General features: G+C 33.8%; 4 protein-coding genes across 4 annotated transcripts; 3 read left to right on the top strand and 1 right to left on the bottom strand.

Annotated features, from left to right (window-relative positions):
• Positions 1-42: 42 nt before the first annotated feature.
• HELRODRAFT_178616 (hypothetical protein) lies at positions 43-2,720 on the top strand (the record flags this gene model as incomplete). Its single annotated transcript, XM_009026723.1, has 5 exons — positions 43-162; positions 632-833; positions 1,000-1,111; positions 1,418-1,665; positions 2,593-2,720. The coding sequence occupies 5 exons, from the start codon at positions 43-45 to the stop codon at positions 2,718-2,720; spliced, it is 810 nt and encodes a 269-aa protein (XP_009024971.1).
• Positions 2,721-7,397: 4,677 nt separating this feature from the next.
• HELRODRAFT_178615 (hypothetical protein) lies at positions 7,398-10,236 on the bottom strand (the record flags this gene model as incomplete). Its single annotated transcript, XM_009026722.1, has 4 exons — positions 7,398-7,820; positions 8,384-8,663; positions 9,291-9,518; positions 9,614-10,236. The coding sequence occupies 4 exons, from the start codon at positions 10,234-10,236 to the stop codon at positions 7,398-7,400; spliced, it is 1,554 nt and encodes a 517-aa protein (XP_009024970.1).
• Positions 10,237-10,585: 349 nt separating this feature from the next.
• HELRODRAFT_193377 (hypothetical protein) lies at positions 10,586-12,826 on the top strand. The gene is made up of 6 exons (XM_009026721.1): positions 10,586-10,651; positions 10,779-10,919; positions 11,074-11,318; positions 11,699-11,808; positions 12,290-12,372; positions 12,659-12,826. The coding sequence occupies exons 3-6, from the start codon at positions 11,235-11,237 to the stop codon at positions 12,700-12,702; spliced, it is 321 nt and encodes a 106-aa protein (XP_009024969.1). The 5' UTR covers positions 10,586-10,651; positions 10,779-10,919; positions 11,074-11,234; the 3' UTR covers positions 12,703-12,826.
• Positions 12,827-17,743: 4,917 nt separating this feature from the next.
• HELRODRAFT_178613 (hypothetical protein) lies at positions 17,744-18,352 on the top strand (the record flags this gene model as incomplete). Its single annotated transcript, XM_009026720.1, has 1 exon — positions 17,744-18,352. The coding sequence occupies one exon, from the start codon at positions 17,744-17,746 to the stop codon at positions 18,350-18,352; it is 609 nt and encodes a 202-aa protein (XP_009024968.1).
• Between the last annotated feature and the right edge of the window lie 2,041 nt (positions 18,353-20,393).

The following is a 20,393-nucleotide window of genomic DNA, read 5'->3' as shown; positions in this document are numbered from 1 at the left end:
GAAGCAGTTGTATTCATCTATCGGCAATCTTGAACCAACAAAATGACAAACACGACGATTGTTGGAAGCTACAATATTGATGTTGGAAATATAGAGAGCTTTGAAGTTATAACATTGGTGTTGATAGTTACAAGGTCAAGGTTTACAACATTAGTGTCAAAAGTAAGATTTTTGATAACTTGAAATTTTCTGCATTAAAGAATGCCAGCACAGGATAAACTCAATACAACTTATCTGAAAAAGGATCGCCGAAATAAATAAAAAATTTGATCCACATGCAACTGAATCAAAAGAAATGGCAGCCGCGATGAAATTACAGGCAACTGAAAGGTTAGAGATAATAAAAGAACTAAACGACAAGATTAACACACAACAAACAACAAGATCAACACACAGTCGATGTGATTGGAATAATACGATCGGCTTTCAGAAGAATATCACATAAGAAAAAGCAATCGAAACAGCTATACCCGCAACGATTATACAAGAGCCTGAAATTAGTCTACTGATTTATTCATCTATGGACGACGCATGTGATATCTGCGACGCACGTGACAACTGCGATGCACATGTTGTCGTGAAGAAAGAAAGTTACTTAATAATGAAGCTGCTAACAAAATTGACAATGAAGATTTTAAAAATATTTGAGAAGTTAGCAGCGACTTTTGTTATGCAGTGGACAACTAATCAGAATTTTCTACCAACAACTCGCATGTTTTCATCGATAACAACGACAACATTAACTAACATTAATGGCAACAACGATTTCAATGCAACACTCACCAAGGATTCAACTTTTGATGATGATTTAGATAAGACGCCATTCTGGAAAAGTATTAATCTACAGATTAACGACGTCGGTGAAGATGTAATAAGCATTTAGGACAAGAATTGGGGACTGACAAAGATTCAAGTTTTGAGATAACCCTTCCACCACGCACGTGGAATGAAAGCTTAGTTCTCGTCTCCTGAATGATGATATTAACGACGGCTTCGTAGCTGATGAGGATGAGTTTTTCATCGCCACATCACTGATCAACCACGAATCTTACAATATACATCAAAATACCGGTCTGGTCTTTATACACCTCGCAAAATCAATAGAAAACAAGTTATTGTTTCAAGTGAAGCCTAAATCATGACAGGACCACGACGTATGCTTATGGCTAGAAGAACCAAAACAATGGGAACGTGGCGTGACCCGAAAAGTAATAACGCATGTTTCAAGAGCAAAGACCAACTTCAAACATCACGATCAGATCATCAGACCCTCCATTTATCAGCCCATTCATCAAATTTCTACTTTGCCAAAAAATTAAACTCATGAGATTAGAATCCATCCTTAAAGCTGCAGCGATCACAAAATACATCAGTAAACTAATCATCAACTTCAACACTCAAAAACTTTCACTAACAGTAAGCGTGGAAGCAAAGCCATGTGGGAACAAGTCAACAAGATTAGAGGCTCTGAGAAATCACTCAACACATCAACCGTGCAGCATATTGATGCCAACAAACTCAACACCCACTTTGTTTTCATGTCAACCGACCCGTCCTACAAAATTCCACCAACAAAAGCAACAACAATCAATAGTCGTCAACATCAACAATTTACCCCATATTCCGTCCTGCTCATGCTAACGAAGGCTTGTCCATCCGGTACAGGTCCAGACAGTCTACCAGCATGGTTTTTACAAATCATTTACAAACTTTACAATCACTGCTTAATACACTCATTCATCCCATCAAAATGTAAATCCAATTCCTAAAACAAAATACCTGTCATCACCAATATGTTATCGCCCAATATCTATAACCCCCATACTCTCACGTATTCTAGAAAAATTCATCGTTAGGTCATTCATCTATCCACGTTTCAACCATCCATCCATCAAACCACTAATACGAGACCGGTTTGAATTTTGCCCTACAGGCTCATCTACATTCGTCATCATCTCTCTTACTTCCATAATAACATCTTTCCTTAAAAATAATAATTATGTTCATCTTATTGCTCTCGACTTTTTTAAAGCTTTTAACACTCTCAATCACTTCTCACTTTCAAATAAGTTAGTCTTTTTTCCACTACCTGACAACATTTACAACATCATAATAAATTTTCTATCTAATGGGAGTCATTCTACTTTTTTTTAGCTCTACTCTTTCATCTACTCTACCTATTAACTCTAGCGTAGTTCAAGGTTCTATCCTTAAACCATCTACTTTTATCATCAATGCTTCTACTCTCAAAACTTTTCATAGCTCTAATCAAATCATCAAACTACACCTACTTTATCATCCCATCATCTAACTCAAACACCATCCAATCAGAACTCGACTCATTAACTACATGGGCAAAACAATGCAACCTGTCACTTAACCTCAATAAATCATTCGAACTCATCATTCACAATAGCCGTAAAAAATAACTTTACTTCCTGAACACCCATCAATCACTCGCACAAATCAATTAAAAATATTAGGCATCACATTCACCTCCACACTCAATATAGCGCCTCATATCAATCACATCATCACAAAAGGCTTTCAAACATTTCACACTCTCAAAACACTCCATTCACATGGTCTCAGAGGCATCAAATTATTCGACATCACTGAATCACTCATCAGCTCACGCATCAAATATGCAGCTCCCTCCTGGTCTGGTTTTGCTACACAACAACAGCTCCAGCAACTACAATCTCTCATCAAAAAACTAATTTGCTTTAACTATCTACCTGCATCATACCTACCATCACTCAGATATTCAACACACTCGATTTAAGACTGTTCAAGAAAGTAGAAAATAACAACAACCACGTCGTCCATCCTCTACTACCACCAATTAAAACTACAACACACAATCTTCGTCAGCGCAAACATAACTATCAAGTTGTCTCCCAATCTACATACCAGGAAAAGACCTTCATCACAAGACACCTCAAACATATTAATACTCACTAAAACTTTATCATTAAAGAACTAGTTTTTATTTATCGATCACCTTACTAACTCAGAAGCAAACATATAAATACTCATTAGAACTTTATCTTTCACAGATCTAGTTTTTATTTATTGATCACCTCACTAACTCACTTAATCATCATCTAGTCTATTAATTTGCCGTTACTTTGTTTTATATTTCATTGTCAATTACTTTTCTTTTATTTTTTTGTTATTATTATTTACTTTATTCTAACTTATTTCATTTTTTATATTTTAACATTTTTTTTCTAACTTTTTGTATTTATTTATTCATTTATTTTTTATTTTGTTCTACTGCCTTGCATGTTGTTACTGTTAAGTTTTATATTAAAACATTATGATTTATAATATACATTTATTTTTCTTTGGACCAAATGTTCTTTGCTTTGTATGTAACTTCACTTTTTCCTTTTCTTTTGATCCGGTGGATAATAAACAAGTCGAGAACGTTGCTTAGTTTGTTTCTCTTCTTTTAATGTCTTTCAAAAGTATATCACTTAATTAAACGATCTACGTGACAAGAAATTTAACAGGTTATGGGACCCAGATAACGTTTTTCTTAATTAACTGATTTGACGAAGAAAATTTAGAATAAAGAAATATCGGAAGATTCCTTTGTGTTTGTGAAGACTGAAGTGAAGAAAAAACATGTGCTTCTTCATTCTCTGAAATTCGATATTTTGCTTCTAATTAAAAGGTCAAATTGAAAGACAAGGAAGAAATGGACTCAAAGCTTCAAATAAAACAGTTAAGTTGCGCAGCCGATTGGCCCATTTGGAAACGTCGTGTTCGAGATTTCATGGACTACCATGAGGGCGCACTTGATGTGATTGATGGGAAGTTGTCAAAACCAGAATTACTAGAAAATCAAGCAGAGCAACAGACAGAAAATTTTAAAAATAAATCAGATCTGTTTAGAAAGGCAAACAGTTATGCCAAATCAGTAATTGCGAATGCAGTCACAGAAGATACATACCAAAAGATAATGGACAAGAACACAGCGTTTGAAGTTTGAAAGGAATTAAAAAGAAATTTTGAAGCGTCAACTAAGGACCAACTGTTCCAAGTTTGTAGCAATTTTTTCGATTTCAATTGGATAGCGGATGTAGATGTGTCCGGCCAAATTGCAAGATTGAAGACTTTATGAAACGAATTAAACAGTGGGCTTCAGGCATCGGGAGAAAATAAACTACCAGAGCTGCTATTAGTATGCAAAGCGATGCAGATTCTCCCAAATAGTTTCCAAAACTTTAAATCAAGTTTAATCACTCATCTCTGTGCTTTCGAAAGAGAGATAAAGACTTTCGACACAATTGATAAATCATCAAGGCAGAACGCCTTAGTTGTAAATGTTGAAAAGCCAAGTTTCAACAAATCAAGAGATTTCACTAAAAAGACAAAACCAGTTGGTAACTGCAACTATTGCCATAAACCTGGACACTGGGTTAAGCAATGTAGAAAGTGGGTCAGTGATGGAAGACCTTCTAAAAATTCCCAAAATGTTTCAGTGACACCAAGAAAAGCATATGATGAAACATCAAATGTAGTTTTGTGCACGTCAGCCAGTAATCAAACACTGAGAGACAATAAGAAATCACTAGTTGTTATGGAATCAAGTGTTTTTGCAATTGATGAGTCAGCGTACACTGATGAATGGTTTTTTGACAATGGTGCAACGTGTCATCTAACTTTCCGAAGAGACATATTTCAAAGTTTTGAAAAATTTTTTCAACCGAGTAAATTATATGTTGCAAATGGTGATACTGTAGAAGCTTTTGGAAAAGGAATTATTCATCTTCAAGTGAAAGTGAATAATAAATGGCAAACTGTTAAACTTACAGATGTCTTGTATGTGCCAAAAGTAAAAAGAAATTTGTTCTCAGTACTTGCAACTCAAGATAAGAACAGAAATATCTCTTTTGTTTCAACCTCAAGAAGTTGTCATCTACTTATTGACAATGTGATAAATTTTGTTGGAATAAGAAACAACAATGGAGGTTTGTTCAAACTTGTTGCAAAAACTGTTAGACCGTTGAGTTCTGAAGTCGAAGTTAACTTTGTCAATGATCAAGATGCATTGCAGTTATACCATGAAAGAATGGGACATCAGAATAAAAAACGTGTTAAAATGCATCGATCAAGAGATGTTATTTTTGATGAGAAGGTTGTCAAACCAAATTCAGTGATTTTGCAAGAAGAAAGTTGTTCAGATGATACAGTTTCGATTGATGTTGAAATCAAAGATGAAAATAAAGAAACTTTGATTGAAGAAAATATTTCAACTGATGAAGATGTTCACAACCGTAGTTCAGTTTCATCTGATGAAGAAGATCAATCTGACTGTTGTAATCAAAAGACCAAAGGTATGGTTTTACGTGACAGGAATAATATCAAAAAGCCATCTCGTTATGATCCTTTTGTTATGTCTGCATTATGTGAAGTACTTGAACCAGTGAGCTACAAAGATGCCATTCAAAGTGATGAAAAAAATGAATGGTTTAAAGCCATGAACAGTGAAATGCAGTCATTAAAGAAAAATCAAACGTGGGATTTGGTAAGTCTTCCAAAAGGTCATAAGGCAATACTATGCAAATGGGTCTACAAGGTAAAACACAATCCAGATGGTTCTGTTGAACGTTTTAAAGCCAGGCTAGTGGTAAAAGGTTTTTCTCAGAAAAAGGGAATTGACTATGAAGAAACCTCTAGTCCTGTGGTCAGAAGTTCAACTATAAGAACACTATTAAGTGTTGCTGCAAATGAAAAGATGTCACTCATGCAGTTTGATGTGTCAACAGCATTTCTTTACAGCAAACTAGATGAAGATATTTATATGGAGCACCTGAAGGTTTTAAAGATAATTCAGGAAGAGTCTGTAAACTCAAGCGAAGTCTCTATGGACTTAAACAAGCTCCAAGATGTTGGAACAAACGCTTTGCTGAATTCTTGAAAAAGAGACATTTCAAACAAAGCGATGCAGATACTTGTTTGTTCATTAGAATACAGGGAGGAAAGAAACTCATACTTGCACTGTATATTAATGATGGACTAGTTGCAGGAACCGATAAAGAAGAACTAAAAATATTTGAAAAAGAATTAAAGTCAGAGTTCAAGATAACATCTAAACCTGCAACATATTTCCTTGGATTAGAGATTAATCAAGATGAAAAGGGAAATATTAATGTCAGTCAGTCATCCTATACAAGAATGATTCTTGAAAAGTTTGGGATGAGTCAGTGTAAATCCTGTACAACTCCGATTTCAAAATCTGAGGAGTTCGATGAAAACAAAAATGAACACGAGGAAGTAAAATTTCCTTACAGATCAGCAGTTGGTGCATTGATGTACTTGATGACGGGAACAAGACCAGATATTGCATATGCAGTTGGAGTAGCATCCAGAAGTTTAGAGAAACCCAGCAAGTCCAATGTAGCACAAGTCAAGCAAATTTTCAGATATTTGCAAGGCACAGCTGATGTCGGTATTGTTTACAAGTCTGGTCAAAACAATACACTTATAGCCTACAGTGATGCAGATCATGGAGGAGATAAATCTAGTGGAAGATCGACATCAGGTGTAATCTGTATATTTGGAGGAAGCGTGATATATTCTATATATATGGTGAAGACCCATTTTTGGAGCTCCAGAGAGTAGAGGTCCGCTTTGTCGTAAATTCGCTTCTAGTCACATTATCAATAGAATATCTAGTTGTTCACGTGTGTTATTATTACTCTTCACTCCAATTGTTATTCCTACGAATTTTACCGAACTCAATTTTTTTTTAAATTAATTTAAAAATGATTTAAAATTGTGCTCTTTTACCGTTTTGCTATTAAATAAATAATCTCTAGCTATTTGTGAATATTGAATATTTTATCGAAAATCTTTAAATAAAGAAAACTTTAATGAAACTAAATGCAAATAAATAACAAAAAATAATAATTCAACGATACGGAATGACATTAATTTATATTTGGTATTAGATAAATAATCTCTAGCTATTTGTGGCTATTGAATATTTTATCGTATATCTTTAAATAATGAAAACTTCAATGAAACTAAATGCAAATAAATAAAAATAATAGTCTAACGATATGGAATGACATTAAAAGATTTAACATAGCCATTAATCTTTTTTTTTAATTAAAATACAAAATACATTAAAAAATGCTGAAACTATGCATCCTAACATCAACAATATAACTATTTTCTTAACATTTAAAAGTTATAAACAATTCAAAAAAAATTTATGTCGTAAAAACTATGTTTTTAGAATTATTCTATTAATACCTTTTGAGTCATTGTAATGAATATGTGTATCTGTCTGCGTGTGTGTATGTTAAAACCAAAACATAATGAGTGACACTGAACCGTCAAACATCAAGTAACAAATGGATTAACACTTTGATTTGTCGTTAATTGCACATGTCGGCATTCAGTTGAATATTTTCAAGCACACAGACACGCTGGAACCACTGCAACAAGCACGAAATGTGGTTAGTTGCGAAAAACAGTTCCCTGCTGTCGCCTGATCTGACGCTGATCATTTTACATATTGCCTTAAGAAATTTAAGGGTGTTGGGGTCCATCGGGCCGAGAACCTTGATACATATTGGCAAGAATTCTATGGAGGGGAGGGCGTTCCCATATTTTTTCATTTTCTCGTCCGCTGCCCTGGCCGCGGCCAAACCGCATTCTTTACTTGTCAGGTTTACATATCGTTCGGCAAGGGTGCCAAGGACCGTAACATCCCACGCCAAACATCTGCCGGCTCTCCAAGGTATTAGTGTGCATCCGTTCGGGCGCCTACCATCATGCGCAGAAATGCCGGATGGTTCCTTGAGAACCAGGATTGAAGCCTTGGAGAAGAGCCAACAAATGTATTCGTTTAGCGCTGAATGACGTAGTTGACGGCCTCCACCCAGGCGACAAACCAAACTGTGGTGCCCAAACTCGTCCGCCCCAGCGCCACATCGGCTCATGTATTTATTTTGAATGACCAGGCCAAGTCTGAAACCAATGGCAAATCTCACAGACTCGTCGTCAAGCCTGGTGCCCACAGAGGTGTTGGGCCACGATCTCAACCACCCACAGCTGGCAACCCTGGACATGGCCAACAAACGAGCGGTGGAAAAGTCGTCGCCGCATGAAGACAACAAATTTTGAAAGATTTTTTTATATTCTTCGTTCAAAATTTGGACGTGCGTACGGTCCTCCGGGCGGACACTGGGGGTAGAATATCGCGGCACCGAAAAAACCGTTGGAGCAGGGAAGACTGCAGGTCGAGAGTGGCAGCGGCAGAAGAATTATAAACAACAGGAGCCAGCTGAACCGCGCTAAGCAACCCCAGCCCACTAAATCGCACCGGCAGCTGAGCCTGGGACCAACCACTGTCGGTCACTTGAACATTGCAAATCGACGACAGGGCGGTGCGCAGGGCTCCGTCAAATTCGCCCAATTTAAAAGGGTCAATGTGTTTGGATGTACGCAGGAAGTACATCAATTTGGGCAAACTGAGGGCATTGCGGATAATAGTCAAGGCATCATGGGCCGAAAGACAGGAAACACGACCCAGGGCGAATTTAAGCTCAGAGAGCTTTTGGTCAAAAAACTTTATTTGATAATCGCCCTCGCCCAAGGGTGTGCCTAAAAACTCAATTCTGATGCACCAACTCTGGCACCTGAAATAAACTTTGGCAGTGAAGTTCGCATTTTTTAATGTTTAACTCTAAACCAATTGCAGCGGAGTTATGCTTCAAATATTTGTAGCTATCGGCCAGAGTTGGGGCGTCCGAAGCAATGCTGATATCTTCCAGATAAGCGCAAACGAAAGAGGACGAAGCTTTCTCTAAGAGTGGATGAAGAGTTAGTGCGAACAGCAAAGGACCAAGGGGATCACTCTGCTGTACCCCCTCGGACGATTCTACAGCTCAAGAGTGGTAGCCAAGGGAAGAGACTCCACCATAGGCAGAATGGCAAAAATTATAGATGTTTGGGCAAAAAAGTTTGACAGCCTCCAACATCGAGTCTCTTCTCAAGGCGTTGAAGGCATTTTTAAAGTCCACTTTTAGAAACCCCCATTGATCGGGGAGGTCGGTGACCAATCTTCGAACCGCATGAACAGCGGCCTCAGCGCCCCCTTAATCCCGACACCCAACTGAGTCGGGTAGAATTTGGTCTTGAGTTCGACCACGACCAGGGCCAAGGCACATTTGCCGGCCAACCTTCTCCAAACGTTTCCGACCGCAATCGGTCTGACCCCTTCGTCTTTCTTATTTAAAGCTATTAGCCGGCCTTCAAAAAAGAACCGGCGGACTGAGAGTGGGCAAGCTCCAGATAGGATCAAATTAATGAATTGGGTTAAGGAGTTCAGTGTGTTGTCGATTGGCAAGGGGCCTGCAAAAACATCTCTAAGGTGCTGGGGTCGTAGGCCATCCAGGCCTCCAGAAGAACCGTTTTTGAACGATTTAACGGCCCTCAGCACCTCGGCGGGAGAAACGCAACCAGCCGTTGGTGTCAATGCGGGGAAGACCCGCCTGTCCACCGGAATTTTTGGGTGGATGGAACATAATTTATCGAAAGTGGCTGGCGAGCTCTACTCCAGGCCCTCCGGCGAACAGACAAGTCTGACAGCCGAGGACAGGTTCCCTGTTCAATACAAGATGACACAGCGTTGATCCACCGATCAGGGTTGTGCTTTTGTGATTTGGCATTATTGAATCCATCAAAGCACAGTACCAGGGTTTCAAGACCAATAGTTGAATATTCGCTTAGACGCTTGTTGACCAGATTGCCCTGGTTGACCCGGCGACCCCCTCTGGAAGTCTTCTGTAAGACGTATGGGACAAAACAGTGGAGTCTAACCCAGTGAGCCGGGTCACCAGGGTCATTACAAACAGCCGTCAGCAAGGCGTTCAGATCATGTGCGAACTTCTCCCTGCATGGCTTAGGGATATGGTCGTACACCGGTACACATTTCAGCACGGCCGTCAGCTTGTCTAAAACACTAGAGTAATCCAGGTCGAGAGGATCACCAGAAACCGATGCGGCCGTCGACCGTGTGGACAACCTAGGCTTGGGGTCGGGTGTGGCATCGAGAGGTGAAGCAGCCCTCGCGCCCGATGGATCAACTTTTTTCCGGGACCCCGAGCATTCCTGTCCTTTCACTTTACCTCCGTGCCGACATAACTTTCCGTCTGGAGTGCTTCTATAGTGATTAAAGCAGACGAGGCACTGTTGTAACGTTGGAGCCATATGTGATTAAAAACAACCAAGAAACGAAGGAAAGGAAACAAACCAAGTGGGGTGAATGGATGAATGAATGGATGAACAAGCGAATGACCAATTGAACGGGCCAGCAACCTGTGTGTATGTATGTATGAATGTATGTGTGTGTAAGATTGGGTGTGTGCGTGTATGTGCAAGCCACAACTATGTATATTTATGTACGTACAAATGCATGTATGTGGTAAAAATATTTTTAAATGATTGGCAATTTAAAATACTAACAACATGAAATAAAATTTGTTAAATCGATTTCCTTTCCTAAAAACTTAGGTAAAACATGGCTCACATATGTTTGAATGTCTTTGGCAGAAGCAAAGACAGCACCTACTGCGTATAAATTTTCGCTCAGCTTACTGTTACTGAGTTGGAAAGATTTGAGGTTACAATTCGTTACAATTTTTATTTTTTTTATTTCAATTTATTTGTAAAATGTCTTAGATTTTAAAAATTTACTGTAAATTATTGAAATAATTGATTATTGTATTGTTTCAGGTTTTTAAACGAAATTACTTTTCTCAATCGTCTTGATCGCGTCTGCATTTGTTGTGTGCACCGAGAATGTCTCGTTGAGTGCCAGCCAAGTGTCTGAAATTCTGTTTGCTCACAACAATTTGAGAAAAAATGAAGGAGCTTCCGATATGCAGTTGCTGGTGGGTGAGGAATCATCGATTCCTCTTCAAACATTGTCAATAATTGAACTATAAAAACATTGCGTGTAAATTCTAAGCAACATAAATGTTATTTTAAAACATCTATGCTCTGTTTTTTGATGTAATAATTGAAGAATGTGTGAAAAACATTCAGAAATGGAATGAAGAATTGGCTTAGATGGCAAGTTCATTGGTTAGCAAGTGCGTATTCAAACACGACAAAACAATTCCTCCCAACGTCATTCTTCCTTACTTGATATCGGTCAAAACCTTTATGCCGGCACGTCATTAAAGCCCAACTACACACATGTCGTTATGGAATGGTTCAATGAAAAACCGAAATACAATTTTGCCACTAATACATGCGCCGTTGGCTTTATGTGCGGACATTACACTCAGGTTGAGATTTTATTATTACTAAAATTAAAATTATGAATAATAACAACGGTCAGCCAAAGTTCGAACTTTTGAGATTTTGTCACTGCGCGTTGACGTCGTCAAAATGATGACCAGCCAAATGAAAATCTCACATTTTATCCTTTATTTCAGTTCTTGTATGCACAATTTCACATAATCCATACATAATCAATGCGTGTGTTACCGTGTGAATTTGGCGAGTTTTTTTGAACGACAGGTTTAATTTAAAACTAAGCCCATTAATAAAAAAAATATATGAAGCTTTTTCAGCGCCGCTTGCTTGAAAACAGAAAATGTTTTTTTTAAATAAATTTATAGATAAATTAATATTACTTTTGATATATGGAATTTATATTTTGAAGGTCGTGTGGGCGAGCACAACGACAGAAGTTGGTTGTGCACATGCTGTTTGTCAGACGAGCCAATTTATCTACCCGTCAGGTTTATTTGTGGCCTGCAATTATGGACCACCGTTAGAATAAATTTTATTTCACTTTTTATGTTGACAGTGGCAGATCTAAGTTGGAGAATTTGAAAAGAAATTTCCATCCCTTAGCTTATTCTTTGTTGCTCCTGGGCCAACTCAACACTTGTAAATCCGCCTCTGAATTTTTGAAACAGCTTTTGCCAAGTTTTATACTTGGTTTTGGTCATGGATATATATATAGTATATATATATATATATATATATATATATATATATATATATATATATATATATATATATATATCCATGGTTTTGATTAGGTTTTAGAAATTATTTACTTTGGAAAGGTAGACAATAAATGTGAAGCTCCGAGTTTGTCACGCAATAGAGCTTTAAGTACATTAGAAAAATGGCATTTTTTTGGTGTAAATAGAAGAAATATCTTCTTCAATAAACAGAATAAACATAGTTTTGTTAAAATTTAATATACATTTAAAATACATTCCAATAAATATAAAAAATTCAGTGGAAATTATCCTGGCGAAAGTCCGTATACAGTTGGGCCAGCCTGCGAAACATGTACTGAAACATGCACTGATGGACTTTGTGGTAAGTAAAAGTTGGATTAAAAGGATATGTATATATTTTTTGTTAATTTAACGAAAATTATTGACAATTAAAAATTTTCGAATCAAGTTTTTTCTGAATTTAGATTGTGTTAGGCCTATATTATAATTTGCGAATTTGATCATGATAGAATTTTTTTCTGGAGTGATGTTTTTTTTACGTTCCACGATCATACATTTTATAAATTGAAATTTATTTTAATTAATTTAATATATATTTATAAGCTATATTAATAAATTTATTTTAATAATTTTTTATATCTTACTAGAATTCTCCTTCCTAACTGAAATCGGAGAATTCAACCCATCATAAGTTCTATTTTCTGAATTATTAATCACTATCAAAATTCGACATTACAAAGTCATTCATTCTTTAATAAAAAATTTTATCTTGTAAACTTTGAATAAAAAATGCAGTTAGGATATTATATTAAAAACGAGATGGCTCTTCTCACAATTTAAAAAAAATTGTTATTTCGTCGATATTCAAAACAAATGGTTGCATTGCATATGTAGGCCCATATATCAAAATAAAATTATAGACAAATTACTTCACCAATTGGTATAATTATTAATCAAATCATTAATCAAATCTACAAGTTATTATTTTTCAATCATCTTCAGCACTTGTTGCAGTTTATGCAGAAAACTTCAAATTCTAAAAACTCTGTATTATACACACATATATACAAACATAAACACGCATATACATACGAACAAACATGTACAATAATAATAATCATCATCATAATCATGCTATATACATACGATTTGTGACAAAATGCTAGATTTATAGTTATTGGATTTTATCATGGGCTCATGCATACACAAAAACATAAACATATCAACATAACTACACATACACACAAACACACATAAAGCACCCGTGTAATAACAATGACATATGTATAATACATACATATATATAATAAAGGCAATAATAATAATAACAATCTTAATCAAACATACCTATACAGATATCTATACACACACGTAAGCACATAAATACATTCATGTTTATAAAAATGTCACAAAAGTTTAGATATAAAGAATTGATATTAATAACTATATATTAACCTAACCAATACAAATTTATTTAACACACGCATACACCCAAACACTCATTTCCTTATACACATTCGCATCAATACATAAATTCATCACACATACCTATAAAATTAAATAACTAGTAAATAAATATACATACCTAGATAGAAATGATAGAATTAAACAAATAATTACACATACATATATGTACATTACATCCAATCACATCATACATAAAATATGTATACACACATATTCATAAAATGAAATATAACAAATTGATGCATAAATAAATAAAACGATAAATAAAAGAAAATTTTAATGAAGTTAAAAAACATCGGTATTTCATTAATAATAAATAACTATACATAAAATTTAATGACAATCATTTTACAAATTGTAAGTGTTGAATTAATGAATTAAACGTACAATCCAACAAAATTTTTAAAATTTATAACAATAAAATTCATTCCAGTCATATTCAAATTTTCAAGAGATGTTAAACCAATGTTTGTCCAAATTTTTCTTAAATTCACCTACGTTACGAGAGCACACCACCTCTTCAGGAAGGCCATTCAGCAATATAACGACTTGATTTGTAAAATAATACCTCTTAAATTTTTATTGATGGGTCCAACTTTGAGCTTTAATTTATGGTTTCTTGTTCTGTTATCATGCACCTTTTCAATGACAGGATGACCATCATCGGATTTACTCCTCAACATACTAAAAAGCAAAATAATATCTTCTCTGTTTCTACGGTATGTCAATTGAGCAGATTAAAAAATTTCATTCTTTCCACATAACTTAAACAGGAACAAATTTTTGCCATTTTCGTTGCCATATTCTGAACTCTTTTGATATTTTCTATCTCTTTCATGGTCCACGGTCTCCAAACACTCGCTGCATATTCCAAGTTTGGTCTGACTAAACCCTTGTACAACTGTAAGAAAAGAAATTTGTTTAAATTACGAGAGTTTCTATTAGTATGGCATTATGCCAAGAACGGCAAGTGCTTTATTAATTGAATCAAATATTTGATTTGTTAATTTCAATTTATTATCAAATAAAACATCCTAATCCCGTACTTCTTCCTTGCAGTCTAAAAATACTGTAATCTAGGCCCATATTCTATGTTGCCCACTTGCTTATAACTACACACTTATCTATGTTAATACTAACCTTCCAAACGTTACACTAATCAACAATTTTATCTCAAACATCAACAATTTTATCTCAAACATCCTGCAAGCTGATCATACCCATCATACCCTTTACCCTCATTATAGGTTTAAACACTTTATAGGTTTATAGGTTTAGGCATCATCTGCATAAAGATAAAGGTTTATATCATAGTCTCCATCGCAAACACTGAACATATCGTTAACAAGAACACTTCCTTGTGGAACGCCACTGGTAATTGTATATAGTCAGTGACGAAAATCACTGCATGTTCGGCGTTGGTTAACTTCTAATTTAAGTTTTCGATTTTTCTAACGGTTGATCGTTAATCATTTTTAAGTTTCTTTAGTTCAAAACCGAAATTTGTGTTTATTTTATGATCGATAGAACAGAAAAGCTTTTTTCGGTATTTCTATACCATTTACGATGTTCAAATTGATATGTTGTGGTTGGGCCCAGATGCTCAAATATTTTTATACTGTGCCTATTTATTGGTTCCTTGTTTATTTAAAGTGAATATTAAGTTTTACATTCGTCAACGTCGTAAAATATAACACTTTTATGTGTTTTCATCATCTATTAATATAACACTTTATCGATGATTCCTCTGTTTGTAAATTTATTAGTAGGAAGAATTCCAATTGCCCGTTGTTGAATATTTATCATCGGATGTCTTTGTTCTATGAGTATTGATTCGGCTAGTCGTAAATTATAATGGCTGTTATTGTAATGTAAGATTTCAACACTGTGGTCCAAGAATTGTCAAGTAATTTTAGTTTTGTGTTTCTCATTCATGTGATTCTTTTTAGCGCCAGTTTGTACGTACATCGTGAGTTTTCTCGATAACTTGGTCGTCGTGATATCATTATATTCAGAATTATCGTGCCCACACTTACCAATATTACATTTGAACAAATATATTAGATGGCTATTATTAAAAGTGTTACATTTTACGACGTTGAAGATTGTAGAAAAATCGAAAAGTTAAATTGGAAGTTATTAACGCCGAACATATTATGATATATATATATATATATATATATATATTTATTTATTTATTTATTTATATATAAACTTCATTAAATATTTTTGCCCATTTTCCTTTAATTACTTTTTTACCAATAGATTCAACATTTCGTATTTGGGTTAAATTATATTTATTAAACAGTTGTGTCATAGTGCGGCTTACAACGTTGTTTCGGCATGAGCGTCATTTTCAGAGCCGATATGTTGACGACATTTTTATCGTGTGCAGATCCGTCACGGATATTAATAATTTACAAAACACGTTTCAGAATATTTTCATTATCGATTAATATAACACTTTATCGATGATACCTTTGTTTGTTTGTAAATTTATTGGTGTATATATATATATATATATATATATATATATATATATATATATATATATATATATATATGTTCAACCTAATTTGAACAAACAAATTTATTCCAATTTTATTTTACCTTCATCACGAAATGTTTAATTTATTATTATTATTATTAACATAATATTGCACATATAATATATTTTAATATGTTATATTACAAAATAATTGTTTATTATACTTAATTTAACTACTTACGTTATTTAACTTTAATCGTTACGTTACTTTCGCGCTCAACTCTTATTACGTCATCTGACAGTTAATTGTTATGTTTTATTTGAATTAATATTAAATTGCCTGAAGATGAATTATAAAATTCGAAACGTCGCTTAATAAATAATTATATAATGAATATTGGTGTTTTAATTTTTAATTTAAATTATAATTATAAAAAACTAATAAGAAAAATAGAAAATCTTAATAAAAAATTAAATAACAATAATATAAGCATCGCGTTTAATGAAATATGCTTAAATGAAAATTTGTTACCGAAATTTACTGATATATATATATATATATATATATATATATATATATATATATATACAATTACCAGTGGCGTCCCACAAGGAAGTGTTCATGTTAACGATATGTTCAGTGTTTGCGGTGGAAACGATGATATAAACCTGTATCTTCATGCAGTTGATGCTAAAGTGTTTAAACCTATAAAGAGGAAAAAGGGTGTAATGGGTATGAGTGATAATTTTTTAATTCCAGATAGACAATTTTACTCTACATTTGCGTTTGCTTTTTTTGGTCTTTCTTTTCTGAAACACGCATATACATACATTTATATTTATTGTATTTATATTTAAAAAAATTCATAGTTAAGCCAATTTGTAATTTTTTTTAAATTGGAAGCGTTTCTGTTTAATTCAAAATTAATTTAATTTAAAATTTTTATAATTATTTATAAAATTTTGTTTAAGAAGCAAGAGGCATGTTTTCTATGATTGATTCTGATATTTTGATATGATGTCTTTATGTCTCTTTAACATGGCGGCCGCAAAAGTTGTTATCAATGAATTGTTGTGTTTTATTTTCAATAATGGTGCAAATTTGGATAATAACCGTTTATTTAATGTTATTGCTGATAAGTTTAATACAGAGGACTTTAATTCTGCTAAAAAGTTATTGCTTTCGGATTTAAGACTTTTGAATTCGTCGAATATTCCAAAATTTGTAATTCATGGCAACGTTAAAAAACTGGATAAATTAAACAATTTACTTGAAGTTTGCAAATACATGCTTAAAAAAACTGGTTAATAAGGTATCAATTTATGTGTCACTTAATCTGAATAAAATTCCTGGATTTAATAATGAATTAAATTTAAATAATAATTTAAATATAACATACGATAATGAAAAGCGTACAGGCATTTTGGAGGTTGTAAACACTCATACAAAAATATTAATGGAAGTTAACAAAAGCATGGCCATGTTACGAGTTAACAACACTCCAACAATTAGTGCAAAACCGCATGTTACACAAACATCAACTCAATCACTGAGTAATAACAAATATTCAAAACAGCCCAATGCACAAACTACAGTTCAATATCAAGCCAACAACAATCAAGCAAATTTTTCAAAACTGACAGTTGCACATGTTAGTTGGTCCGACTGTGTACAATCTCCAGTGAATACTACTACAATTGTTGATAATTTTACGCTCTACTACTTAGAAACAAACGTGCAAGAGTGAACTCTCCGATCATTAACAATACGAAAAGCATGACAGCTCAAAGAACTACAACAATTGGTAAAAGACAAGCAGCCCGGTCAAAGATGTCAGCGAGCGAAGTAATACAAAATAAAAAAAAATTCTATCACACCAGCAACGTCAACAGATGTACCAGTGATAACATAATTGAACACTTAAAATTGGTGGATGTAGAAGTTTTGTCATGCTACCCTGCTCTAAAGAAAAGTTATGCCCAAGCGCTTGCAAACAACGACCAATCTACATCTTTTAAACTTTGCGTTGATAACAAATTTGCCAACATAGTTGAATCTGCCAATGCGTGGCCTGAACATGTACGCGTTAGAGAATGGCTTTTCAACATTAATTTGATGGACAGCAATAATAAATCAATAATCAATAATAATAATGGTAATAATGACGGTATTAAAAATGGTGGTGGTAACAAAGGTAGTAATAATAGTAAAAATAATAAATCAATAGATGTAAACTCAAATTTGATGAACAACAAATCAATTGTTTTCAACAGCAAACCTTTTGACTCCAACAACAAGCCACTGGACGATAGTACAAAATCAATAGATAAATCTGAAGACAAAACTGTACAAATGGACAAAAACAACGCCGACAACCATGAATAACACACCACGTATTAATTTTGGATCTATTTCGTCGAATCTTTATAATAATTCATATTTTACTATAGATGATTTTCATAATAATGTTATTAAATCATTTGATACTCATAGCTGCAACAATCTTTCCATTCTACACATAAATTCACGTAGTCTTCTTAATAAAATGTCTAATTTGCAAATTCTATCTAATCATTTGTAGTGTAATTATTATTAGTAAACGTGGTTAAATGACGCTTCAGCTAAATTAATCAATCTTTATGGATATAACTTTGTTTTTAGAAATAGGGCTAATCGTCAAGGTGGTAGAGTAGGTATCTTTGTGAAAAATAATCATGTTTTTAATATTTGTAATGACTCTATTTTTAATAATCAATCTGTTGATATATTGTGTATAACTTTAAAACCTGATCATACTCCTGCTTTTAAACCCCTCAAAGTTATTGCTGTTTATTGCCCACCTAATAGTAAAATAGATTTATTTATTATGAAATTGGAATTGATTTTAAATATATGTAAATTGACGCAAATAACGTATATAGTCGGGGACTTCAATATTAATCTTCTAAACTCAAATTGTATTCATAAAAAAAAATTTCAAAATTTGCTTCTGTCATATGGCTATAGTCCTTTGATACTTTTTCCTACTTAGGTTACCTCCACTTCATCTACTCTTATAGATAATATTTTTACTAACGCGCCAGACTATTCAGAAAGTGGAATCATTGTGTCCAATTTTTCTGACCATTTTCCAATTTTTTTTTTATCTCATAAATATAGGCTAAAGTCAATGCTAGAATGCACCTCATTTGTGCGCAGACTCACCAAACATAATATAAGATCAATTAAACTTTTTCTGAGATATGTTGATTGGTCAACTGTCATGAATGAAGCTAATGTTGACTGTTTGTTCAATTTTTTACAGTATAATTAATAGTGCTTTGAATAGTTTTGCTCCTTTTTTTTGAACAAGACAATAAGTAAAAATTCATGGTTAACCCATGATACTATTAAAATGTCTAATAAATAAAACAAGTTGTATAAACTATATCGGCTTAATCTTACGGTCCATAACTATTTGAAATATAAACAGTTCAGAAATGATTTCACTTCATATAAAAAGAAGACTGAAAATAATTTTTTCAAACAACAATTTTTTGCAGCTAAATCGGACGCTAGACAAAAATGGGTACCGATAAATAAAATTTTAAACAAGGACCCTTCTTTATTCATCAACAGTCTCAATATTAACAATGTAACGATTGAAGATACTAAAGAGATATGTAATGCTCTGAATACTCATTTTACTAATATAGTAAAATTGAACAGTCAAACCATCTCAAAACAATATTCATCTAAATTTTTAAAATCAAATAATCAGTCTATGTTTTTAAAGTTAACTAATGAATCAGAGGTTTTAAATAGCTAATAATTTAAAAAATAGTAAAAGCACCTCAACAGACACACTAAGTAATTTTCTAATTAAACAAATCATTAACGAAGTTTTAGTCCCTTTTACCCATATTTGCAATTTCTCTTTTTCGCAAGGCATTTTTCCCGAATGTTTTAAAAAATCTAAGATAATTCTCATTTTCAAAAAGGGTAGTGGAGAAGACATTAATAATTATAGGCCCATTTTACTACTCTCTCCATTTTCCAAAATTTTAGAAAAACTAATGTTTTGTAGACTATTTTCTTTTCTGAATGCTAATAATATTATTGGTTTCAGATCTAATTTTTTAACCGAATTAGCTGGGTTGCATCTAGCCCACACAGTGATGAATAAATTAAATGAAGGTATTTTGACGGTTGGCGTTTTTATAGATTTATCAAAAGCGTTTGATATGATTGACCATGACATCCTACTTGCCAAACTGTATTCCTATGGTGTTAGAGGTTTAGTACATTTATGGTTAGGGTTAGGGCCCGTGTTTTCAGACCCTGAGAGGGTCAATTGTAGAGCGGCGGATCTCGGCCAAGAAAGATTCCGCTGAAGTGAAGGCTCGGGTGGATATTGGTATGCGGACGCGGTTCGGGACCGCGTGGT

The sequence above is a fragment of the Helobdella robusta genome (assembly GCF_000326865.2).
Source record: "Helobdella robusta unplaced genomic scaffold HELROscaffold_49, whole genome shotgun sequence".
NCBI lineage: Eukaryota > Metazoa > Annelida > Clitellata > Rhynchobdellida > Glossiphoniidae > Helobdella > Helobdella robusta.
The sequence above is the reverse complement of the archived record's forward strand: the minus strand, read 5'-3'. Positions and strand labels throughout refer to the sequence as shown.

Excerpts from the sequence above, each read along its gene's own strand:
- HELRODRAFT_193377 (XM_009026721.1), top strand. The coding sequence starts at position 11,235 with ATGGAATGGTTCAATGAAAAACCGAAATACAATTTTGCCACTAATACA. Across the intron at positions 11,319-11,698 it reads TGTGCGGACATTACACTCAG|GTCGTGTGGGCGAGCACAAC; the intron begins GTTGAGATTTTA and ends TATATTTTGAAG. Across the intron at positions 12,373-12,658 it reads ATGCACTGATGGACTTTGTG|AATTCTCCTTCCTAACTGAA; the intron begins GTAAGTAAAAGT and ends ATATCTTACTAG.